Source organism: Diachasmimorpha longicaudata, chromosome 7, assembly GCF_034640455.1.
Source record: "Diachasmimorpha longicaudata isolate KC_UGA_2023 chromosome 7, iyDiaLong2, whole genome shotgun sequence".
In the NCBI taxonomy this organism is placed as follows: domain Eukaryota; kingdom Metazoa; phylum Arthropoda; class Insecta; order Hymenoptera; family Braconidae; genus Diachasmimorpha; species Diachasmimorpha longicaudata.
The window spans coordinates 7,788,308-7,814,832 of NC_087231.1; the positions used below are offsets into that span (position 1 = coordinate 7,788,308).

A 26,525-nucleotide genomic window follows, 5' to 3' on the forward strand; every position below is an offset into this window, starting at 1 on the left:
CAACTGCACAGTGTATTCCACCTTTCCAATAACGGCGTTGTCGGAAATTGAAGGGGAAACTTTGGAATACTCCCATTACACCAGTTCCCATTTTTTCGAAGCTCTCAAACTCATAAATAGAACCCAAATTGCCTGTCGTTTCTTGTCCACGGTCTATCACAAAAAAAATGCTGTGTTAAGAGTGATCTTTTATTCGTTGAAAATACCGAGCCAAAACAATCCTGATACATCCATTCATTCTCGACAACCTCTACCTTCTCCCTTTATTTCTTTCGAGTGAGAAATAAACATGCAGAACACCATGGAGAATGCCTCTTTCGAGTGCTGGAGGATTCATTGTTTTCCAATAGTGCGAGAATGTACCACCTGGGGCATCATTGATTGGGATGCTCAACATTTTACTGGTTTCCCTCCAGTGGGAATCTCAACGGTCGGACATTGAGGTCTCTCATAAGGTGAAGTTTATTTATCTGGCAATGAGAATTTCCCGATTAATTGGAATAATTGAGGGGGTGGGTGAATTAAATATCGGTGGAATGAATATTTGGACATTGGTATTAATTAAAATTCTCGGAAATATCGTCTACGTAATGAATAATTATCTACTGAGGTATTTTATCACACGGCTGACAAGGCCATTTTTGAATATTTCCATTTTCCATTATTTCTTCACCTACGCCCATTGAATTTTACGGGGGTGCGCATTGAATAATTCCAACGCACGGAGGAACCACTAATCAAAATGGAAATAATTTTCGAACCCTCCAATATATCAGACCTTGACACGTATGTAAAAACACCGAAATCGTATTCCCCCTTTTTCGAGGTGAATTCTATCCCTCGTGTTACCTATTTTTATCTAACGGAGAAAAGTTGCAGGTGAAGGAGTGATATTTATTGAAATATAAAAGTCCCATTAATTCTCAAACTCAGTCGATTGTCACCAGACACCAATTACGCTCTCTTATCACGTTCGCAACCATCTGTTTGAGTGGTAAAAACGTATTAACTTTATGTGCCATAAAAAACAAACTTGCGAGGACCAATCGCCGTTCAACAAGACTTGCAAAAAAATTCAGATTTTTAGGACAGTGGTTGGTTATTTGCAGATCTCATTTTTTCCATTTGTTTTCCATTTTTCCTGCAAATTTAAACAGCCAATGTAAGCTGATTCGGTTCACTTTTAATTAATAATTAGTCGGGCATTTGAGAGTTAATTGAAGTATTATAAATTTCAAAATTGTTATCGCCGTTACCCAAACGATTTAATCCTCAGGTTTTTTACTTCTCGTATTTTCCTCCATTTTCTTCCCATTTTTCAGGATTTCTTCTTATTGCCCCAAAGCTCACGGCCTTATCGATGGGTCGACGGAGATTCTGTTTATCAGTATCATTTGTTCAAGTCTACCGTCCTCTCGGTAATGTGTCCCTCAGTCATGACCTTTTAGTGTAGTTGCCCCTAATTCTTGAGGATAACCTAGACCTCTTAGGGCTTCGCACTAGCGATATCGTATATTCGGAGATTTTCGTGCATTTATAAAATAAATCGGTTGAGGTAGATTTGATAGGTACATGGATCAGTGGCAACGGGATCCCATTAATGATGTACCTCGTTGAATTTCCCCATGAAGCGCTGACTTTGCAACTGCTTCATAATTGAAGAACAACCCAATATCCAAATACACAAAAATTAATAATAATAAAATATATATAATGTTGACTTGGAATAATTGGCAAACTAAAATTTTACAGCTATACAAATTTGAAAAATTTTATTTGGGGAAAATGACACACAATTCAATTTATTTATAAGCACGACTATAAAAAACTCACAATCCCCAAAATTGCTGATTGCCCATTCCTCCCTCAAACTTCTCCAAACTAGAGACGTGTCTGCCCTATCAAATAAACCGTTTATCCCACTGGATCCCGTAATCGTCGGTGAAATTTCTCGTGAACATTTTCGGGAAAATATGATAAAAGGCGTAGGTAGAATTTCCAAGGCAAGAAGCGCTTTCACTCGGCAGTGTATAGGCATCCATTTGGGGGCTGCCATGAATCCATTTGTGGTAACCATGCAGCTGCGAGTAGAATACGTAATCTGAATTTTACAACCGCTGACTGGGAAAGCATCTAGACACAATTACCCCGAGGTATCATTGGGAAATCTGCGAATGTCTTGAAACTGTGTCAACAAGAATTACCAATGAAATAGGAAGAATGCGAGGGGTGAATATTTCGCTCTTTAATTTCGGCTGGATTCAGGATTTATATCGTGTTTTATTTGACTTGGGGGGGAAAATTCCAGGGAAAACTGGCGGAAAATAATCATATATTTTCTCCTCTCGTGTTCAGCTCAACTGTCAACCGTTGTTACCAACGAAAATATATGAATACATGTGGGAAATGCGGATTGGAGATGGTTTTAAGGAAAAATGAGAGGAGTGAAGGGGAAAATTCAACGAGCTGGTTCCATGTCTTCAGTAATTCAAATGTAATCAGTAGTTATCGCTTGTTGAGGCTTCATCTCACACGGATAGATTTTAATACAAAGAATTGCCTGGACTTTCTTGACTTCTTTTTACTTGTAAAATCCATTTGTTAACGGTAACTAATCCTTCCTATCAACGTAGGCCGGCTTCGCCACTCTGTAGTGATGTTTTAGCCTCCGGTTTTAACACGTATGCACTTTTTTGTTGAAAACTTGCGCGTATCGGTGGGCAAAGCTGTGGAAGACTTTTTTTCGCGTAAACTTTTTCCCTGAGAAAGTGCTGAAAAACGAGCAGTGGAATGCGACGTGCAGCAACTATATTCGGCACTAGAGAGATTTTTCACCTTTTCCGGTTGGTGCTTACACCGTAGTTTGAAGTAACACGGTTTAACATGTACATGTCACAAATCATTTAACCTCCGAGAAAAATACCTACAGGTTCCCTAACCCCTGGCATACGCTGGAGAAAGATAAAATATATATATGAAAGACGTGGAATAATTTCTACCGTCAAATACCATCAGGAGTTCATTACGCTGATGGAGACGTTGTACTTGGCCGGAATGGGTGAAAAATTGGGTAGGATTTGTTTGGGGATTTTACCAAGTTTTATCTTGAAATATTTGTGGATAAAATACACGTCATGTACAGGATTATATTCCCTTGGGAATTGAATTCTCGAAGTCACCTCGGTTTTTATGCGAAAATATCAGTTCAAATTTTGTGAAAACTCTCTCATGAATTCAATTCAACGCTCGCCACGTACATATATTCAACACAATATTGACGCTTCACCCCCGTCTCCCCAAATTTTCTAGAACTATGCAAAGGGTTGAAAAAGTTTTAACACAGACTTCAATAACGTGACCTCAAATTTATGATCTATTCTGGGTAACATGTAGCGTGGAATAAAAGTGGAATATTTTTTCGTTGCCGTTTTCGGACAATCTGATAGGACAAATGTCATGGTCTCCTAGGAATACCAGACGATTTGTTTTCTCGATTCAGGAATAAGATATGAGGGTGGTAAATTGTGGTATTTAAGACGGGTTTAACCTCGGAAAATTCGAGAAAAATTTACCTGATAGATTGAACAGCTGAATCCACCTGAGTGATCATTCGAAGGTTGATATCTTCAAAAAAAAATCTTCATTTTTTCAATGTGCTCAAAGCACTCTTGGAAGTCGAGGAATAAAGAATCCCAGAAAAATAGACACTTAAATTCCATTATGGTTTGATTCCTCCAGTGAAACGGAGAAATAAATAAAAATCAGGGAGAAACTTTATACTGCTTTGTTCGCCGCATGGGAGAGCTTGCACTGTTTCCTGAGAGTTGTCCAGGATACCTATAACTTTACGTGACTCTTTGGAGCATTGAAAAATGCTCCTCTAGCTGTGTCTTTCTTACCACTACTATCCACAAACAGTACAAACCAGGCAATCCTTACTCCGATACCATTGAAATCTCTCGTTCAAAATGAAAGAAATCCTTGGGTCTTCCCTCCACCCACTCTGGGTGCGATACCATCGGGAATTCTAGGCTTGTGACAATACCACAGCTGCTTTGCTTTCAATTCTCCTTACTTTCTAGTATTTTTTTTCATTAAGTTATTTATCTTGTGTTTGGCAACTTTTTACTTATTTCTTTGCATTGGTTTTAACACCTTGGGGATAGTCTTCGCCGCTATCACTCTCGATATTTCAATGAAAATCTGTACAACTCTATATGTGACATAGATTCCTACCTAACAAATGAATAGGGTATTTGGTTTCGCTATTTTCAAGGAAGAATCATCAATAATATAAATTCTCGTACTGGAGAAGTACAGAGGGCGAAGTAAATATTCAACGAACAGATATCGACAGACAAAAATATTAATAATTACAGTCGCAACCCCTGTCTTAGTGTACTCCCATCGAGAACTATTCTAATCGTTGTTATTCTCAACCTATGATACAATAGTGTAAGGATAGGTCTCCTAAATTTTTTTATTTACTCATTTATCTAGCTTTGTGGGTTGTCTCACATCCCACATCATGATCTTGCAAATACACAAGTTGGGACGTGCTGGGTAGGAATGGTCCAGACGTCAATTGAGTTGAATGTATGGTTTCCCATCGAAGTTCCGTCTGCTCCCAAGGGATGCCACCCCCATTCCCTCGAGATTAATGGTTTTGTGGATAGACCCATTTTTGGGAAAATTGAAACCTTCAAACAGAAAATTTGTGAACTTCTATTTTTCTTTAAGCGGAACAAGACAACTCAACTGAAAATTGAGTGACGATTGGGACGAAAAAAAGCCAGAGTGCTTCAATATTTTTATTCTTATCAGAATTTTCCTTGAGTAAAGAGGAATCGTGTTCCCTTTAAAGCTTCCAGTATGAAATATTAGATATATTTACTTTGAGAACAGTGTTGCAATTTTGATTCCACAAGTTTATTATCTAATGAAATAACCGTTATGGTGCTGTTGGAAGAAGAAATGAGTGCAATGCCACTGGTCAAATCATAATATCATAAACCCATCACACTCATGATTCACCGTGTGGCGCGTGCTGGCACGATAAAACCATAACGATGGATAGAGAAGGAGACCGCAGAGGATGGCCCATTCAGTTGTCTTGCGCAGGACATCCTCTGTGAATCCACACCCGTTCTCCAATGTGCAACTATCGTTGAGACTATTAGGTGCATACACATGTCAGGAGCAAACAGTGTAAAGAAACTTCAGGGTACAAACTACCTGTCTTACCCTGAAACAATATGGGAACACATTGTTCACGAGTGCATCCCTGTTTTTGGGGCGGGATTTCCTCGTGGGAGTTGAGTTATCCATCATAAACTGTGGGAAACAATTAAGGGAGATGAAACTTTTAGAAAAAACCTATTGCTTACTGGACCATCTAGTGATGAATACTCCAATCAAATGAATTGAAAAATATTTTGAAAATTTTAAGCAGCTTTAATATTTGTATTTTTTCCAAATATCGATGATATTTTCATTCAAGAGAAATCAATTCATTATCGTGTTTATAATTTCGGTGCAGGATGTGGTATAATGAGTGAAATACATCGTTTTTAATTGATTATCTCGTCGCACCACTTCACTGCGAAATTCTCCATTGTCGTGCAGAGTCAATAGTATTTTATAGGATCGTGTTAATTAAACATTAAATTCCAGTAATCATGTGAACGTGATTAATTCCCTCGGGTCCATGGAATTAATAAAAATCCACATAAAGCATTTCTGCTATGCGATGGCGTTCCTGAGTTGAGTAAAAACGTTCTGCGTTGAAGAATGACTTTAGTTCCACACACTGTCCTCCCCAGAGACCTGCGATTAATCTTCCAATTCGCGTCTCTTCCCTCTTCATCTTTCTGATGACTCCAGTGAATTGAAAAACGCGGGATGCAATTGTGGAGAGCGAAAAACTGGAAAATTCTGGAAAACCCTTGTATTTCATACGCTTGAAATAAAAACGCTCGTGCTCGTTTTCCCAGCCAACAGAAGCATATTGGTCCACATCATCACTGTCAATTGAACCCCACAAATATCACTGATTGAACCACCCTGCAACAAGTGAATTTACCGAGAGAAAGGAAACCACTCGCAAAGGGGAGTAAAAGTTACAACTGAAACCAGTAAAGTCAAATAGTTCGATTCAAAATGATCAGTAAAATTGCATGAATGGCTGCAACCTCTGCGATTTTTGTCAGAATCATAACGAGTAAATGGTACTTAATTAGCGCAATAGAAAAAGTAACGTTAGTATCTACGAATTGGAGCGAAATCTTAATCTTCACTGGAAGGTCCCCTAGAAATTGTCTAAAAATCCAATCACCAGGGAAAATATTTTCCCAACTGTGATATTTGCCGCTTGGCCCGTCCATCGAAAGAGAATAGGGTCAATGGATTTCATCCCTCGAACCCCTCAATTATTTTCCCCAGGCTACGTAGATTCCTTATCTGGCAGCCAGAATAGTTCCAACCATTAATAATTCCTTCCAGGTCGATGTACTACTGAATTGGTCCACGAATACTTCACATTATTTTACGAAATGGTAATTCAATATTGTGTTATTGGTATCATCAAATTTACTAATACACAGTACATTTGCAATTCTCCATGGACATTTTCTCCATGGATATTTCTCCTGAACGTTCTGGACTTTGTCCTGAAAGGTCACTGAAAAAGTGCATTGACTGAGTATTCAGTGAAAATTACGGTACAGTCATGCAGCCGGCTGGCATTTCAGGGCCCAAATGTCTTTACCTAGAACACCGTTTAGGTGCTCACACTAGGTATCACCTTCGAACCCAATGCCAGCAGGTTTATACGTAGACAGCTTGGTCCAAGCGGATCACCTTCCCAAGTACGAACGCATTGAATTCTACTTAGTTTGGACGGCCACCGGAGCTGCACACTCCTCGTATGACCACTACTGGCGTTCTCTGACTAGATTTATTTTCAATCGATTTATTTCAAACATTGTGACCACCCGTAACTTGATGAATCACAACTCTCGTTGACAAACGGCAAAGTGTCTCACTGCACAATTCGCTATATCTGTTGGAGTGGTGTTGAGAGAATGAGATTCTATCGCACTGTCGATTGTCAGAAACAAGTTTGGGTGGTAATTCCAACAATTCCGTAGCACTCGAGCTCTCGTTTCACCATGGCCTCCTCACTCCAATGAATTGCTGACAGCACCAGGGGGATAACAATGAATTTTATCCAATTGTAAATATGATACCGTTGACACAACATTGCGTTACAGATTCCGAATTTCATTGGAGACATTCTTGGGTAAAACAATGCTGAACACTATCCAACAGTATTCTAAAAGCGTCCAGGAGCATCCAAAAAGTTCATCAGGATTAATGAAGTTCCCTGGAATTTCCGAGGATTTCTCTGGTGACGTTTTCTCGCACACTTGAAGTGACGTAGTTTTTTGCGGGGTCCAGGGGAGCACACCCACCCAAACTTTTTCACGTTGGGTTATCGATTTCCTTAGTAGAGAACGCTCGAAACTTTACTCGAGTTTTTTTTTTATTTCTCGTCTTATCGTGTTGCTCTTTTCATCATTTCTTTTTTTGACCTCTTTGTGGCATTCTCTTTTTGGTTGTGATGTATGGTGCACCGCAGGCAGCCGTTCAGATGCCTTAGTTTATTGAAAATATGCTGGTTACTCGGAACTTTCATTTACCGGTGGTAATTGAAAAGTTTCCATGCATTTTTCCCACTCATCGAATATACACCGTGATTATTTGGTAGATCTTGCGTAATATAATATGGTCATTCCAGTCATACGGAGACTGACGATCATTCTCGAGAAAACCAATTTTCCCAGGTTTCATAACGACATTACACCTCATGTAACAGCTGGACATGTTGCAGATAGAGTATTCTGCTGTAAAAAACTGCTTTAAATCTCTCACTCAGGTGAACCACAAGGCAACTGAATAAAATACCACATTCTTCTCACGTTCGCACCTCTTGAAAATTAATTTCTAATGAATACATCAGCAAAACATGATGTACTGGCCATCAACTTTCAAGAACAAGAACACCTTCTAGAAGTTGTAAGATTAAATCTGCGAAGCGTGTGTCACTGCAGGTGTTACTTCCATAAAGGATAAGGAATAAAATGAAATAAAAGTGGTGCCTCTAGCCATTGAAAAGTCATTAGACTCGTGGAGTGTCCTCGAAAATTGTCAAGAACTTTTCATCCCCTTTCCCCAATCGTCCTACATTCGTTCTCTCATCGCAAATACAATGATTCGCGAATTCTCTTGGGATGTACCACTGAGTTCCTAAAAGTGACGTATCGGTGTTATCGACCCTTGGTATATTTGAACGTATGGAATGTCATATACTGATCCAAAAAGCTAACGAAATCGGATATGCTGTGATGGGCGCTAGTGAGCATGGGAACCAAAGCTGAGGGAGGGAAAAACTGTTGGTAAAGGGAAAAAAGAAAATCAACGTAAATCCACAGGCGAGAGGAGTGAATTGAGGAGGTACTCGAGAGACCCGTATCAATCATTTTGATTCATGCGGGATAGGGCCTGCCGCGAGGCTGGGGGATTATCCTGCCGGATATCCGGAGGAAATGATGCCCATCCCACTCACCCATTGGCCCAGAGAAATGTTCTCCTTTTCTTTTGGCATAACTCGCAAAGCGAAAAACTAATTCTGGGGCTCCCTCTCTCATTTACTTTTCTTGTATTGATTTCTTTCCTCTTATTTTTGTTGCAGACTGACTACAATCGACACTTGGAACAGCTTATTGCGGTAACTGAGGATCTAGTCATAAGATCGATAACGGAAAATCTGGAGAGTAATCGCAAGGAAGTATTTGCCGATCTTCATGGTCAATTGGAGCTTGTTAAGGGATTATCCACTGGTAAGGGGATTGAGTTGAGGATTGTCAGGTTTATTGATTCATCGGGTTTATTGATAAATACGCTAGCAGTTTGAATGCATTATGGCTTCGCTCACTCTACGGGAACGAATGATAAACGATGTGGTTTCTGAGTTTGCATTAAATTTCGAAGACTTGAGAGGTTTTTTTTCTCCTCCAATCTCCTTTGAGTGAATTATGATTGAGTTCTAATACTGGCGGAATTTTCAATTCTCTGAGTGCTGGGGGATCGGATGAAAATGACATTTCAGACGGTCGGAATCTATAAAAAATGATGGAAATTCTAGGACAAGAATTGGATGATAATTTTTCAATGCTGATTTGCTTTCGCTCCCAGGATCTACCCGAGGTTCCAGGGTAATTCTAAAATAGCGGGGATGAAGTTCGAAATTCTCGTCTTGTGTCTACCATAAAACATGTTATACAGAAGTGGAAAACTTTTTTTTTATGAGAAAGAAGCGCTCAGTCGAATAGATTAAGCCGGTGGGGTTTTATGTTTCTTTGATGTTTCATAAGGAAATAAAATACATCTACAGTTTCCGCGAGTACTCGTATGGCCATAAAACAAATAATTTACTTACCGGTTTATTTGTTTGTAAAACTTTCAGGTGATGATCTGCCCAGGACAATGGCCGACGAGATCGAACTCTTTTTGCAACGTATTGAAAAACTTTTGAAGCTGACTTCAACGATCAGAGGGCTCAGGTCGACAGAAAACAGTGGTCTGACTGAACTCGAGACTAAACTGGAAAATCTCGCTGCAGTTGTGAAGGAAGAAAAATGTTTGAATGCGGGCGGTAAATTCGAATGGATCGACAGTGTATTGGTGAAGGTAAAATTAAAACTACAATCAATGAAAATCTGAGGTGCTGATTCTATTAGAATGAACATCAACACCTTTCGCAGCTGTCAGATTAATCACGAACAAAATGACTCGTCCATTCGAGCATTTTCAGGTCAATTGACCCGATAAAATAGTAGTTTGTTATTGTAGGGGTGAAACAGAATGAATGAACTCCAATATGCGCGGAGAGATATCTCGGATTCTAAGGGAGGAAGATCCCCACTAAAAACCTTTATCACAGTCCCTTCTGCAAAGGCGATCTCATGAACATTACCCCATCTTTCTTTTGTCTCAAGACGTTCTCCAAAAATCGTCTCAATGTAAAATTTACGTGTCTCGTTTTCTTTCGCAACTGAATTATTCAACATATTCCAGTTCCTCTAAAACATACACCTCCGAGATATCTTTTTTCCATAACCATGAGACGTCATAAATTGTTTTCGCAAATGACTGATTTTAAATTAATTATTCCAAAACATCTAGTCAACATTTTTCCATAATTTTTGCTGCTCAGTAATGATAAATATACGAATCGGAAAATTAGAAAAAAAATTGAGTAAATTTCTTATTGTTCAAGTACTGTCGGATCTGTATAACATAAAAATGAAAGAAAATGGAATTGCTCTCATGAAATATTGATATATGATGTTTCTAGTGTTTGCGTGATGGCACGTGGCTCCTCGTGGACCAAGTAAACCTGTGCAGTCCAGCAGTTCTCGACAGACTGAATGGCCTCCTCGAGCCGAATGGCGTTCTCACGATCGGTGAACGAGGTACTGACTCATCTGGCAACGTCCACACCATAAAACCACATCCGAATTTCCGTCTTTTCCTCACCATGGACCCCAACTACGGCGAGATATCAAGGTAACCTTTCATGCTCAAATGCATGACTATTTATTCTTTGTAACGTACTTTCACAATGCAAGTACGAAAAAGTGTTGGTCCAGTTACAGAAAAATATAAAAATATAATGCTATGAACGAGATCTCTCCATAGGATAATTCTATAATTATTGACCAACAAAAAATTTTACTTTCAACTATTTGATTCCTGAAATATAGTATTATTCGTACATAAAATTGACAAGATTACTCACTGGTAACAATAACTTTTATATCCTCAGAGCCATGAGGAATCGAGGCGTAGAGATTTACCTCTCACCACGAAGGGATGATCCTGAATCCAATACTCTGGACATCAAGTCCCAACTATACGCGCTGGGGCTCGTACGTGTCAATCATCAGAACGCATTGATCGATATCAACCGGAAAATATCGAGTGAGAACTTGGGTGGAAAACCAATTGTCGGAGATAATGAACTTCTTCAAGCGGCATTTCTCATCGCGCAGCAGGTAAATCGAGGTTTTCCTGTCAATAATGCCTTCAAAATGTCGTGCATAGATGTTTACATAAAATCCAGGAGCATTCATGATTCCATCATCAAACAGACCTTGATTCAGTTGATCGATAGTTCAATTGCTTTTCACAAACTTATTGAAGCCGGGCCATCGTGTCTCGAGTATTCAGAAATCACCCCCAATATTCAAGACTTCTTGGCCGATGCCAGAACATGTCTGTTGAAACAGCAAAGCACGAATCTCCAGGCGATATCCAATAAATATAATGACTGGTGCAAGACATCGCACACTGACAAACTTCTAATCGATTTCCTCGATGAAAACTACTTCTCTACTATCTTGAGCCCTATCCAAATTGATTATCCAGTTGCCGAACAAGTGTTCCTACATTTTTTGGTAAATTTCTTGGAGCGAAGTAGTGTGGAGGATTTCCAGTGGAGGATCGATTTCCTCGAGAACAGATTATCCAGATCAATTTTCGACAGATACAAACATCTCTCGGACAAATGCAAGCAGTTAAAGTCGATTGTCGATGATGCAAGCAACGGATTCCCCAGTCGTTCCCTTCCCTGGCATCCGCTGTCGTCCGTTTGTGAATTCACCCCTGATCAATACCAGTTGGCCCTCAAAATCTCTCTGATCAACTACATCAAGATACATCTGGTGGAAGCAGACACTCCCAGTGGCGGCAACCGTGCCTACACTAAAGTGACAGTCCAAGAATTCTCCCAAATACCAGCGAACACCCTTGTTCCTCATGGTGCCCACCTTGCATTGATAAACATGTTCTCTCCAGTTGCTGAAACCATAAGCAAATGGATGCAGACTTATATCCTCGAAGCTATCGGTGATTTCAACTACAACAGCTGGTTGAATTTCAGAAGGAATCTGATAGGTCTGAAGCGATTCTATGATCAGGGGAAACAGATCGTTTTTGACAAAGATGATAATTCGAATGATACGACTGACAGAATCGATTTTATCACCAGAAATCTTCATGTCCATTACGAGTGGGTATTGAAATTTGTGGAGGAATCCCTCGAGAAATCAAAAAATGTTACGAACAAAAACGTAGAAAGGATGAGCAAGATAATGTACGATCTTACGACTGAATTAGGTCCATTTCTCCCTAGAGACAACGATTGCTATAGAAAGTTCGCAAAGGATCTCCGAGAGCATATGAAATTTCCACCTCCATATAAGTCAGTTGAGATAATCGCAATGCACAATCAATACCAACGAATTATCACCGAATTGTCACCATTGGGTGACACTGTCTCACCCTCTTCATTCGCTTGGAAGCTGAGATTAATGATTATCGAAATGAAAGAATGTATAGCATTAAGGGAGAGTCTTATTAGAACCTGGCAGAATATATGGATCGGTCAAAATCCCGAGGAGACGACTGATGTTATATCTGCAGTGGAAAATGTCACTGATCATAAATTGTCGCTCAATACTCACGAGAAAATGTCCCAGACCCTGGACTACGTTTTGTCGAACAGAACAGCGAAGGAATTGAACGAGTCTGTCATGAAAATTCAGCTATTACCCATTCATGAATACCTGTTCATCTTGCTGGCCAACAAATTACACCAAATCGCTTGCGATAAAATGATCAATTTGCCGACTCAACCGGTGCATCGTGATAGATTTCTACAGTTCACCAGAATTCCTAGCCTACCAATCAATTTGATCGCAGTACTTGATGCAGTTCACATGACCGAGAACAAAACGGATAATTCACTCGTGTATGAATTATTCTATCAGCTCAATAATTTCAAGAACACTTCACTAGCTTTCCGAACCCCAGGAGCTGTCCTCAACTTCCCTGGAGTGAGCCGGAGCGATGCTGATATGATTGAAACACCCGATGGAGACGGTGAAAATGATTTATATTCCTTGCAGCAACCCACCCTGATTCTCCTTTTATCCAATCTAATCGGCAGTAAAGCTGACACTAACAGAGACACTTCAATAATGAAAACAGTAAGTCTGGGTTCCTGCACAGAGAAAACTAGACAGCTGAAGTTGCTGAATGATACTGTTTGGCATAACAGTCTTGCACTGAGCTCCAAGGAATATGAGTTTCTTAGCATGGATTTGAAGGTATTGAAGGCTCATTTGGCTCATTACGTCGAAGTCGTCGAAAAAATTGGGACTGAACTAACTATAACAGAAAATACGTCTCCATCAAGAGTAGACAGATACACGTTTCAAATGAGAAACAGGGTGGGGTTCTATGACCCTCTGTTGAAATTTAAGAGGTATATTACGTGCCCATCTACATTTGCACCGGAGAATTTCAGCATCGCCGAGCTAGGAATAACGTGGGCTCAACTAGGCTTTCACCAGTTGTTCCTATTCCTTCATATTGACATAATCGACCCAATGAAGAGATTGGATATTAAGATTCAGTTCATAACAGACTGCATTGTAGACCTGGAAAATATGATCTATTCGCTTGACATGGATGCCGTGGTTTTGGGTGATGACACAGTAAAAATTCGCGATCCACGGGTTCTGGAAGCTCGCAAAGCTCTAGACAAATTGCACATCGAGAAGGGTGAGTTGCTTCAAAGGAGGGGATTCAGGGCTCCAACCGCCAATTACCTCTCTCTCAGACAAAAACTTCAGACTGTCCAGGACCTCTTGAATTCACCACATGCATATTTTCAATCAATTCAAGACTTGCACAGTATGTTATTAGCTGGATCACCGTTAGAAGACAGATCAATGGCCATATGGCAATCCTCGATAGATGCAGTTAAGGAGAAATATATATTTTTGCGCGATTTCTCATCTAAACTGCGAGATGAATTCCTCGCCAATTTCCGAGATATCATTCAGCCTATTTTGATATCAGTGGCCCACTTGCAGCATGGAATGAAGATTCTGATTGATGAGAGTACAAGATGGGTGGCAGAAAACCGATCGAAGTTTAATTGGTCAATGACTGCTGAAAGCTTTCTGCACAACATCGTCAGATTCCCAACTGTTGGACGTGAACAGGAGAATTTACTTCATCTGATTGACTTACATAGTGGCATCGGCACTACAAAATTTGTTAATAGTAAAATAGATGAACTGAAACTAGGAGCAGAATTGGCAACGATTGAGGTTTTCAGACGTCTGAAGAATTCTCTGTCTGAACTTTATAATTACACAAGTCTTAATGGGAGGGTGACACCACAGATATGGCAAGTACTTAACCAACTTTCATTGCAAATTGATTTATTCCGGAGGAAGGAGGAAGTTTTCAAAAAGCAAATCAAGGAGGAGAAGGAAGGTTACTATAGATTTACTGGACAAGCTACGCGGGAAGTGTCAACAGAAGAAGAAGAGATCAACCTAGAACTGCGTAGATTATTCCCAATGCATCGTGATGATGACTTCAGAGAGATTGATGACAGCCAACCTACATTAGAAGCCAGAGTTTCCACAGATGAAGACCCAGAAGACTGCAACCATGTATCGGTCTGCGATGGTACTATGATCGTGGAAAATGTGATAATTGATGAAGATATATATGAAGTTTACGAGATTTATTCCAAGCTGGTCCAGCACTTTGTGAAAGCTCGATGGCTAGAAACACGTGGTGATACCCCCCAACGGGATTACATTGAGCCATTGTTGGAGAGATTTAGAATATTTAACACGATTCTCCCAAGTGCTCAGACATGTCTATCCTCTGGCTTAACTTCGAAATTGTACATGAGCTTTAATATTCTGACGTCAGTGGCTGCGTGTGACAGCCGAGGCGAGGTATTCTTCAAGGAATCTTCATTTCACAAGAAACCCTACAATTTCTACAAGTCCAAGAATATCGCAGAGGTTCAAACTTGTCTTCCCATTCTTGATACCATTTTGCATAGAGTTAATGATCTCCTGAAGCAGTGGCCAGAGCATCCAACTCTCTCCTCTATCCACATTATCATCACCCGAATTCACAGTTTCCCCGTTCACTCACCCATCTCACGATTCCTAACTGGTCTTGAGCTTCTTCTCGTGAAGATGAGAGAATGGGAGGAGAATGCTCACAGTGGGGTAAGTCTCATTGAGCAGTCGACATCCCTCACTCAACAGATTATTGAGTGGAGGAAATTGGAGCTCAACTGCTGGAAAACCCTTCTTGAATCTGTCTTTGAGAGATTGAAAACTAAAGCAGCAAAATGGTGGTTGTTGCTGTTTAATGTCGTCCAATCGTACTTGAATAAATCATCTGAAACCCCTAGCCCTCCAGAAGAGAGCGCTGAAACTGAAAACGAGGAAATTCTCACAGCGAAAATTTTGATCGAGCAACTAGAAAATTTCATGAATCAATCTCCCTTGGTGGAGTTCCAAGCTAGACTGGAGCTACTCTACACTTTCCATTGCTACATTTGCTGCGCCGAACCAAGTTCAGAGAAAGACGAACTACTTGCCATCTTCTGGAATATCCACCATTACTACGGTCAGTTTAGCAAGGAAGTAGAAGCTAAAATAAATTCTCTGAAGTCTCCCATCGAGAAAAAGCTCAAGGAATTTGTCAAAATTGCCAGATGGAATGATATTAACTACTGGTCTGTCAAGGAGACTGTTGAGAAGACCCACAGGACTCTCTTCAAATTTGTTAAGGAATATGAGAATGGGTTGATGCAAAACGTTGGGGCCTGCCTCGTTGTTAAACCATCGAACTATGATTTGGAGGCAAATCGTGGTGAGTGGGATCGGTCCAGAGATCGTGACTACACTATCGATCCAATGGATTACATCATTCCTTCGCTTCCCAAAGTATCGATTACTCTTCAGGTACCGAATGATCTCATAAACAGAAGTGCGAGTCTCTTGATGAAGAGCAGAGAACTTTGTAAGCAGACCATAACAAAGTCTATGTATCCTCCATTGAGATTAGAATTGGAACAGTTCATTGAAGACTCTATGACTCATGCGATTAGTTTGAAAAACATGGAAGTCGACAGGACATTACCACTCAGTAAACAAAAGTCACATGCCAAGAGTATTCTCCAGCAGAAGAAGATGGCACTGGCTGACTACTTCAAGTCGTTAAATAGCTTCGGAATGTCATATAGGAAAGGATTACTGGCACTGAAGAATCGACCTGAGGACATAAACAACTTCACTGTTCCCCCAGTGGAAGTATCTTCAGCCCTCAAGAAGTTCGATACTCTCAAGAGAATTGATCAGCAGATGTTGGCCCAGTGGGCTGACTGTCAATCCTATTATTATAAATCTCTGATCAAGTTGAATGCTCTGAACAGTGCTTTCATGAAGGTTCAGACTGACCTGGGGGTCTCCAACATGGAGAGATGCAGTGGATATTCCAATCATTTAATGCTCCTGATTCACAATGAAAAGAAGATCCTGGCAGAGAACTTCGATACGTTTATCATTTTCAAAGAACGTATTGCACAGCTGATGAGAATCGATACTGAAGATATTGCTCTTCCAGTCTACCAAGACATGAGCACCTGTTCCAATCAACTGAAGGATCTGTTGTTATTCCTCCAAATAAATTTCGAACAGCTGGTGATCTATCTCCATTCGTGCCCCAGTAATGATGGTATAGAAGGCGATTCAGAGGTTTTGCTGGTTGAGTCTAGCAACATTCCTATAGTCAATTCCAAGAAAGATGATGATGTTTGGAGTTCGGCAATCAGCATGCTGACGAGCTGTTCAGATATTGTTTCGGAGGAATTAAAAAAGCACGTTAAAATGTTCGGGCAATCTTCACATTCTGTTATCAGAACAGCCATTCACTATAATTCCTTGGGCATCAGTCAACAGAGTCTCCAGAAGATCAGAGACACCATCTCTCATTTCCTAAAGCTGTTCTCGGAGGATCACCCCATCATGGAGACGATCCAATACATTGAAACAAAGATCGAGGCATGGAGTGTAAGCTTTACAGAACTTGAACTGATTCCCAACACCGAAGTCAGTCCCTCGAATTTTAGAATAACAGAGTTCAGTGATGCTGCTGAAGCTCTGATAAAGACCGTCCTTTTCATCATCCAGGAGAAGTATAAAGAAACATCTAGCAGTGAAACCGATGGAGCACCTGATGGAGACGTCGCAGTGCAGAAAACAAAAGACGTGGAAGAGGTATCGGACTCCCAACTATTGGAGAATGGATTACGAGAGAAATTAATAGAGTCTTTAGAGAAAGATATTACGACCTTGAGGCTAAATGAACTCAATGACAAACTTGAAAAGCTCATTGAACTCAGTCAGACAGTAACACCATCATTCTCGTCACAATCGAACTTGATTTGGCGAAGATGTCTTCCAATTCTGAATCAATATCTCCAATTATCACAATTTTATCTTCATGAACAAGTTGCCTTGTTCCGAACGAGCTGTAAATTCTTGTACATTCAACTGAATGTCTTCTTGGATCTGGCGACCAATGGTTTCTGTGTCCCAAAAGATCTCGATCTTGGGGATGCTGAAGCTGATGAGAATGGTGAGCAACGAGACTCTGACAAAGGAGGAATGGGTCTTGCTGATGGAGAAGGGAAGAAGGATGTTTCCGACAGGCTCGAGTCTGAGGATCAGCTGGACGAAGCAAGACCAGCTGGTGAGGAAAAAGACTCTAAAGAGGATAAAGATTGCAAGGAGGAGGAGAATGGTATCGACATGAGCGAGAATTTTGATTCCAAGCTGCAAGACTTGGATAAAGAAGACAATGAAGAAGATGATGATAACGAGAAGGACGAGGACGATGAGGATCTTGATAAAGAGATGGGTGACACGGAAAACGGAACTGATCAATTGGATAAGGAGATCTGGGGTGATGAAGAGGAGGAACAGGAGACCGAGACGAACGATACGGATGAGCAGGGAGCAGGTGAACAACTTGGAGACAAGGAAATGACTGCTAAAGACGAGAAGACGAAGAATTCTAATGAGGAAGACCAAAACCAGAGGGAGAATCGTGAAGGAGACGATGAAGAGAAAGAAGAGATTAATGAGATGAATGAACCAGATGTCAATGACGATCAGATCAACCCCTATCATGGTAACCAAGAGCCCCAACCGGAGCCTGAGGCTTTAGATCTACCAGAAGACCTGAATCTCGATGATGGTGAAGGTAAGGAAGACAATGCCGAGGGGGAGGAAAACCCTTTTGATATTGACGAGATGAAGGAATCTATGCCACCACCAGAGGTGAAAGAACCAGAAGCACCTCAAGAGGAAGAGAAGAAAGATAATGCTCAGGATAATGACTCCAGTGACGAAGACGAAAATGGGCCTTCGACATCAGATCCAGAAGTCAAAGATTTGGATGAGAATGAGCAGAATCCTGAGGAGGGCTCCAATCAAGCCCCAGAACAGAGTTCCAAGGACGAGGAGCCAACACCTGAAGAAACGGAGAAATCTTCTGAGGAACAAGTTGCTCCAAGTATGGATGATGCCAGTGAAGAGACGGATGCTGCTCAGGAATCGAAAACAAAGGACGGCTCTCACGATAAAGTCCCGGATAAGGAGAATAAGAACGAAGAACAAGAGTCTTCAGCAGCTGAGAATAATCAAGATAATGGAGAGGATCAGGGGACAGGGCAGGCAGAGACTGAAGAGCCTGAGCATGGTCATGTTGGCACTTCGTCTCAGAAGAATACACCTGTACAGCGCCAACAGATGGAACGAACGCCACAAGAGAAACGAAAGAATCCTGGTGAGAGCGACGAGAATCATGCCTTAATGGATAACATCCAGCGTGATAAGAAGAAGCAGAAGATGATTTCCTCGAGAGAGGAATCCTCAGCCGACAAGGAAGACGATGAGGGAGCAGAGGGGGACAAGGATGAGGATGTTGACATGTGTGAACACGTAAAGGAATCGGAGAAGTACGACAGTTATGCGACTGATGCTGCAACTGAAGAGCAAGCGAAAAATCAAGCAACTGCGGAGACAGAGGAAAATTCCGAGGAGAAGGATGAAGAGGATGAAATGAATGTGGATATGCATGAGGATAAACCTGTCGAGGCAGACGAATTGCAGAAAATGACACAAAATCCGGAAGAAACTCCCGAATCAGATGATAAGAAGGATAAGAAGTCGAAGACGAGTTCAAAGGGCCAAGTCCTGGAAGAATCGTCAATGGAGACTCAAGTGGAGGTTGAGGGGGAGAATGTCGACACTTTTGGAGTTCAGAGAGCTGCAGAGTCGGCATTTTACACAAATTTAATCGAGGACTCTTCGATGATGACAATTGAGGATAGAAGACAGGAAATCGAGAGTATGCTGAGCCAATGGCGCTCTACACCGACAACAGAACAAGCTATGGCAGCCTGGAACAGCCTCTGTGCAGTGACAGAGGGTTCTGCGAGAGATTTATCGGAGAAATTGCGACTGGTGCTGGAGCCGACACAAGCTACTAGACTAAGGGGAGATTACAGAACTGGAAAACGAATTAACATGAGAAAAATCATTCCTTACATTGCTAGTCAATTCAGGAAGGATAAAATCTGGATGAGGAGGACTAAACCATCGAAGAGAGATTATCAGATTGTGCTGGCGCTGGATGACAGCAGTAGTATGTCTGATAATCACTCGAAGGAACTGGCCTTCGAGTCCTTATCACTGATTTCCAAGGCAATGGGATATCTGGAAGTCGGAGAACTTGGTGTTCTCAGTTTTGGAGAAACACCCAAGGTTCTCCATCCATTGGGGGCTCCATTCACCGAGGAAAGTGGATCCAGACTCATTCAGGATATGAAATTCGATCAGAAGAACACGAAGATAGCGGAGTTGGTTCACTTCACGGTGGATATGTTCGAGGAACATAGGACAGCAACTGATAATGCCAAACTTCTTCTCATTTTGAGTGATGGAAGGGGACTCTCCTCTGATGGACTTAACAAGGTCATTCGTGCTGTCAGGAGGGCCAAACTGAAGGACATTTTTATCGTTTTTATCATTGTGGAGAACCCGAACAGCAGAGACTCGATTTTGGATATTCGTAACGCAGTTTTTGAAGGTGGCAAAGTGGTTTTTTATCCCTATTTAGACAGCTTTCCGTTCCCATTCTACATGATTTTGAAGGATATTAATGCACTTCCTGGAGTTCTCAGTGACGCTCTTAGGCAGTGGTTCGAGGTCGTAGGAAAGATTGATTCTTAATTGATGATCCAATAAAATGTATTGGATGTATTCATTCTTCTAACTTTTGGACTATTTTTCCACCATATGAATTTTATTTTGTAATTATTTTGTAAAAATTTGGAAGTTGACCTTCCTTTCTCATGCTCAATTCCTTCATAACTTGAGTCCTACTGACAAATAAACTATTTTATGTACTCATTAATGTATGAATTCTAAATGTTGATTCTATTCGAATGACATGAAATTATTACGTTCCATTTGAGTAATATGTATTGAAAAGTGTAAATATTTATTGAAATATAAAACTATTTGTATAGATTTCGATTGTTATGAAAAAATTATGTCTAGCGTAATAAAAATCCCCGAATTTTCCTTTCCTGTACCTTTTTGTAGTCATCCTACTTGAGAACATTCAAGAACCGGCCACAGACCCATTACTCTTGATTTATAATTTTTCGTTAATTGAAAATTGAAGAGTGTTATAAATTATAAATATTTCAACTGTCGGTACGCTTTCAGATGTAATGACTGCAGGCCTAAAGAATTGCCATCGGTAATATCCATCGGTAACGACCGTCGGTACCCTCACCCTATCGAAAATTTGAGTCCGCTCATACGACCCTCGCCGAACCGAATTCGAAATTACCATCAACGTGTCGGTAACGGAAAGTCCAAGCAAAATGAAGAAATCTACAGTAAGATGTATCAACATGCGGTGAGTTCTTGGCTATTTCCAATTTCCCGCACGGTAACGATGTAGCACCTCCACCTGTAGTTTGACAAATACTTGCCCAGATGTCGCGACAATGTCAATTTATACAAATCAATTCAAAAGTAATTACCCGTCTTCATGGCCCCTCCCCCTAACATTATGAATGATAAAACTCTCCCTATAAATTCGAAATCACCCAATTACCGCGTTGCCCTCTCTGAAACTCCCAATTATCTGTAAAAGAACTCATAAAGACCCACGTGTGCATACCGCTAAAGAATTCCATTCCGCAATAATTGAAAAATCCCCCGAAAATTGTATAATGCAAGTCGCGCTCCGCTTCCGCGCCAAAATCCCGTTATGCGGATATTGCAACCATCCGAAAACTGAAGGAACAGCATAATCATAAAAAAAAACAACTCTCTCCCCTCGTCGCCTGGCATAGTGGGCGGATATGCATTGGGACCCCCCGAATTTATGAATTATGGCGTACGAGGAAGTCTCCGAAGCGTTCTTATTCTTATAAAAATCGCGGGAACAGACGCGGGAAGCCGCATAAATATTCATATTTCCTGGTCTCGTCTTTGATAATACCCCGCGAAAATTAGCTTTTGTACGACCGTGGGTTTTTGGACTCACCCATCTCCCTTCCTCCCACCTCCAACTACCTCTCTTTTTTTTTTATTTTTTTGTTTGCGCGTCACCTAACAACAAGAGTACAGGAGGACCTTCTCCGGAAGTGCATTGCGCATTTACGGCGAAACGGTACACTTAACCCAACTCCGTTCGGGGTAGACAATTTTTACGGGGTCACGGTAGCGCATCGAGATATTTTTTTCTGATTGACGCTGATACCGTCTGCCGCGTGTATCGTATAACCACCAACTTCGTTCCTCCTCCCGCACTGCATCCCACCACATTTCCCCACCTCTCTGTCCCTCACTTTTCTCTTTTCATGTACATACGAACGACCGATCGTAATCGAATGGAAAAAATCTCGTTGCAGTGCACATGCAACGCCCATAAATTAACTGTAATTATTTTCAGTATGCAATAGGGAACTTGTGAGTGTATGAGTTGACTTATCTGCAATGTTAATTTTTGGGAGAGAACGCGGATGTCTGAAATCTCATCTCGTCAAAATCGATCACAGGGTGTGGCTCGTGAGGTTATTAGGATAAACCGTTACGGATTAGTTAACTACAATCGGCTTTAATTTTTTTTTTATGGGATATAATCGGGGTGGATTTACATCGGTAATTGATATGAGTTATCGGTACCATCATTCTTTTGGAGTTTTGACGTAAACTGTGACGCTCATCGAAACAGTGACGGCAGTGGAGTTTTTGTGGTTTATGATGTTGGATGGGAATTTTAAGGTCATTGTTTTATCATACCATTTGTAACGAATGGTGATTTTATGTCGGTGTTTCCAGTTGATGGAAATTCAATTCAGTTCGGAAGTAGTTGGACGGTGTGAGTCGATGAATAACCTCTCTGCAATTATCGAATTATCCGGTTGATGAGGGTTACGTCGAAATTGTTCGGCACTCGGAAATGCTTTGCGATATCATTTTTTTAAATCACGATGGCCGCACGATTAGGAGATAATCAGCCAACAATATATAATGAAGTGGTTATAAAATATTTAGTTGGGGCAGGAGCGATTTATATTTTTCCCATCACACCGTGCGGTAAACTGTAATTACGCACGCTCACGGATGTGCTATTTGCTTTTTGCGTATGTTGCAGTGGAAAATTCTGTACGTGATAATGAAACTCGCCTATTGCTCGTTCTTGAATCGCATACACATCAGAGAAGCTTTACCTCACTTGTTGCGTAAAGTAGTATTACCCGAAATAATGTTCCGAGGGATATAAATTTACCGAGGGGATTTTGGGGGTGTGAAGAGTCGAAATATCTCTTGCATTCCGGTCGTGTCTGAATCCCCCTGTGTTTTCAACATTTTTTTAGTCGCAAAGGGGTAAATCGTCCCTCGTGTCTAGGGCTTGTTTTGTGTTCGGCTAGACCGCGCGTGCTTTCACCGTTCGAAATGTTTTGAGTTTTAAGTAACAGCTGTGCGTGTATTTTCAATGTTGTGAGGTTGAATTCCATTTGAAAGTAGTGCTCGACCCGCACGACTCAAGTCATTGAGGATTTTTCACAAAAAGAGAAAAATCAAAAAACTACCGTGTCTGTGCTTCAATTATTCAAATTAATTAGAGATCATGATCGTGGGAATGATCTCATTCTTGAATTATTTTCTTGACTAGATGGATAAACAGTTTTTTAGTAGTCAGCTTTGAAGAAATTCGTGGCAACACTGTATGATCATGTGAGAGGTGGGAGACGACCACTCAGTGCAGCAGTCGAGTTTGAAGCAATAAACTCAGCTTATTGCACAGGGTGATATAAAACAAGTAGAAAATTGTTTTCGTCACAACGGAGTCAATATATTTTGCTAATAAATTAGAAATTTTAAATTGAATTCAATGGGTATCAAATTTAATGTTCTCTCAACGTAATTTTTTTTTACTTTTCCCTGCCCATTGGTTTCAAAATATTTTTTTAAACAACACATTATGTAATAACTTCATGATCAAACTCGATCAAGATGACATTGGAGAGCATATTTTACATCAGAGGTGAAGTCATTCAAACAATTATTTTTTTAGCTAAACTGTTGATTGATTGATTACAAACGATGTGGAAATTTTTAACAATCATTCGTTCACGTGACCGTTTCATGGATTTTTTTATTCGAATTCGAGCATCCACGATCAATTTAATTTAAAATTGCACTAAACTTTGGGCGATAGATTTTCATGCGTATCAATATGAAAAATATTGCAAATGTGTTAATTTAGTTCCCCACCGTCTATAATTTGTAATATACAGAATTTTTCGTTATTCCCTTTACGTGAACCTTCGGAGTATTTCCCACTTTTCAAATTCCACTGATGAAGAGAAAACATTTCAAACAAACGGTTTTCGTCGAGGGAAATCACATCCTTGATGACCAACCGGATGTAACTAAAAGTTACATTGAGTTTCATGTAAAAACTCATTTTCCCAAACAAATAGTAACTTTTCATTTTATGGAAATTCCAATTCAAACTAGACTCAACCTGCCACTGTTGAACAGCTTTTGATTATCCAATTATTCAACAATCCAGGAAACTTGAGACCAATTCCCACCGCGTGCCACTTCACCAATTCCCGACAAAAATCTAATCTCACATCTTCCCCTCTCTCTCCCTCTAATGTTCAAAATGCTCCAAATTCGTACAACAAAATGAATACTTTTCTTTCCGTGACCATGTGAGTGTATTTGGGGGATACGGTGCTGTATGCAAGCAGGAGTGGTATAATTGAAGTAGTATAATTGAAGGTCCCTCCTCAACGACTTCCGCAGGTAATTCAAGGGTCTCCCGAGTTTCGTGGAAGGGCCCACTCGGTTCCCAGTAATAATGCAATCCCAGTTACACAGCGTACCAGTGAATTTTCGGTCTCACTGTGTATATTTTGGTGGGGACCCCCACTATGACAATATCACGGATGTGAAAAATTCACGAAATTCGTTTAGACATGTGTATACACACGTGGAGACGACTAAAAAGTTGTCACGGTTGCTGGCGATACGGTACGCCAGTAATTTCGCATTTATTTTCACGCATTCGTCTCGTCTCGGCTCTTTTTACTCGTCCTCCTTTTTTTTTTATTCTCCCAATTTGTTTTTTTTTTGTTTTTGGTTGAGGGGCTCTCCCGGTGGTTCTTGTCTCGTCTCGTTTGTTCAGAGGGGGTCAAGCATCGCGTGTGCGAAAACAGACGCATCAGGCCCTGGGCTACGTAAATGTCTTACGTTTCCGTTTCTCCTTTTAACTCGTGCCTTTTTCCTAATTTCGATACTTTTCGTCTCATTACAATGCCTTCTGCAGTGGAGGCCCCAGTGTATAACACCGTTGGGACTTACGGGCAATTTTACTTGCAGCGCTGTCTGCCTTTTCGACATTATGAGGCTAACTTCAATTTCAAGTGCAACAGTTCAGAACATTTTTTTATTTGTCTTCGAAGTAAAAAAAATTAGTTTGACTAATGAGGAAATTAATTCGTTGAAAATAGTTTGTTTACATTGTTTGGTTTCTCTAGTGTCATTCACCCGCGTATCAGTCGTTTCTTTTCGGTGGAAATTCGGGGATTTCTTGAAGGTGAAAAAAGGGTGGAGATTAGAATCTACCGATAATGAGGTATAGCGGGTACCGATGAATTAACGAAACAAATCGCTCTAGGGAGTCCTCGGATTTCGTTGTGGATGATGAATTCATCTACTTGATGAATGGGAAAAAATTTCAAAGAGGAGATGCAGGGAGATAAGTGTAGTCACACATCGGTAGTGAAGTGCTTGAACAAGATTCATCGGCTCCGATCGATGATCAATTCTCGGTATATTTGTTGAAATCGTAGGGCCATGGCGGAGTCTTTGTTGAGAGCTTTTGTGTTGAGTAAAGTAGGGTCCGTGGATAAGATCTTTACCAACATTTTGCTACATTCAGAGAAATTAAAAAAGAAGACATTTATTGTTGATTATTTCATCGTTAATGGTGCTTTTCGCGTCCGCTCCAAGTTCATATCGCTCTCAAAACAATATAACATTTTTATACTGACTTTTCTGGAATAGATGGCTTGAAATTTATTATTTCTCTTAAATTTTCAATCAAATTGTAAAAGTCGAATGGTGAAATTCCTTGAAAATTCAGTGGAACTATAAGTTATAAAAATTTCCAAGAACAGCAGAGAGAATTTCACCTAAAAATTGTTAACAACGTGAATCTAGCTTAGACTGAGGAATTTTTATCGTAAAGTCACCGTTAAGTTCCACTGATCCATTCTGTTTTAGCTCTTTACTACTCACGTCGCAGTACTGAGGCTGCATCAAGTAATTTTTGGGGTTCTTACCCGCAAGGTAAAACCGCTTTGCGGTTCAATTTTCCCCTTCAATGTTCTCATTCATCCAGTAGTTCACATCATGTTTACTGTATCTCTATGAGACTCAAGTTGAAATTTCATGAAGTATTTGCAGTAGCTGTAAGTATGGGAACAGGATGAATGATGAAAAAATTTTTAGTATTGCGAACCATAATGAGGTATTCCCAAGTATTGAGCTATCTCCTTTAAATTCAGATGTATTTGTGAGAATCCCATGTTGCAGTAGGGTCTTATTCTTATTCTGTTTTCCCACTTCGCTACTAAAGTTTTAACATGCGGCCTGCATCAAGCAATTTCGGCAGTTCTTACGCGAAACATAATTCCCCCTGGGACTAAAATTTCTAATAATGTATTTTTCCATTTATCCTTTAACTTGTGCGCTGTTGACCGTACCGTAACACCTCTGAATTATTCATTTACTCCATCCCCGAACTAATGTGATTTAGAATTTTCGTCAAGTATTTCAAGCGCTTGCGATAAAGAGTACAAAAAAAATGATAATAAGCAAATTCTTATTCCCATATCAGCAATAAACTCCTATCAATTTACCCACATCTAACGCGCACATGTTAATTCTCATTCTTACGAAAAAAAA

The 26,525-nt window shown here is 40.4% G+C and overlaps 2 protein-coding genes across 5 annotated transcripts in view; one reads left to right on the top strand and one right to left on the bottom strand.

The window, feature by feature from the left end:
* The window catches only part of LOC135164851 (midasin-like), a 62,273-nt gene extending 41,724 nt beyond the window's left edge, over nucleotides 1–20,549 (top strand). For both annotated transcript variants that reach the window (XM_064125563.1, XM_064125562.1), the window contains exons 5-8: nucleotides 8,753–8,900; nucleotides 9,527–9,750; nucleotides 10,418–10,629; nucleotides 10,889–20,549. In XM_064125563.1, the coding sequence (XP_063981633.1) occupies nucleotides 8,753–8,900; nucleotides 9,527–9,750; nucleotides 10,418–10,629; nucleotides 10,889–20,249 (9,945 nt within the window). In that variant the 3' untranslated portion in view covers nucleotides 20,250–20,549. The remainder of the gene's footprint in view (nucleotides 1–8,752; nucleotides 8,901–9,526; nucleotides 9,751–10,417; nucleotides 10,630–10,888) is intronic.
* The window catches only part of LOC135164859 (uncharacterized), a 77,451-nt gene that overhangs the window by 33,798 nt on the left and 17,128 nt on the right, over nucleotides 1–26,525 (bottom strand). Inside the window, exons 1-3 of one of the 3 annotated variants that reach the window (XM_064125587.1) lie at nucleotides 10,862–11,002; nucleotides 10,460–10,611; nucleotides 9,500–9,676 (exon numbers count right to left, since the gene is read on the bottom strand). The exons of 1 other annotated variant lie outside the window; for it this stretch is intronic. The gene's annotated coding sequence lies outside the window, so the exon portion shown is untranslated. Of the gene's footprint in view, nucleotides 1–9,499; nucleotides 10,612–10,861; nucleotides 11,003–26,525 lie in introns of those variants that run through there. One more of the 3 variants, XM_064125586.1, reaches the window with a different exon arrangement.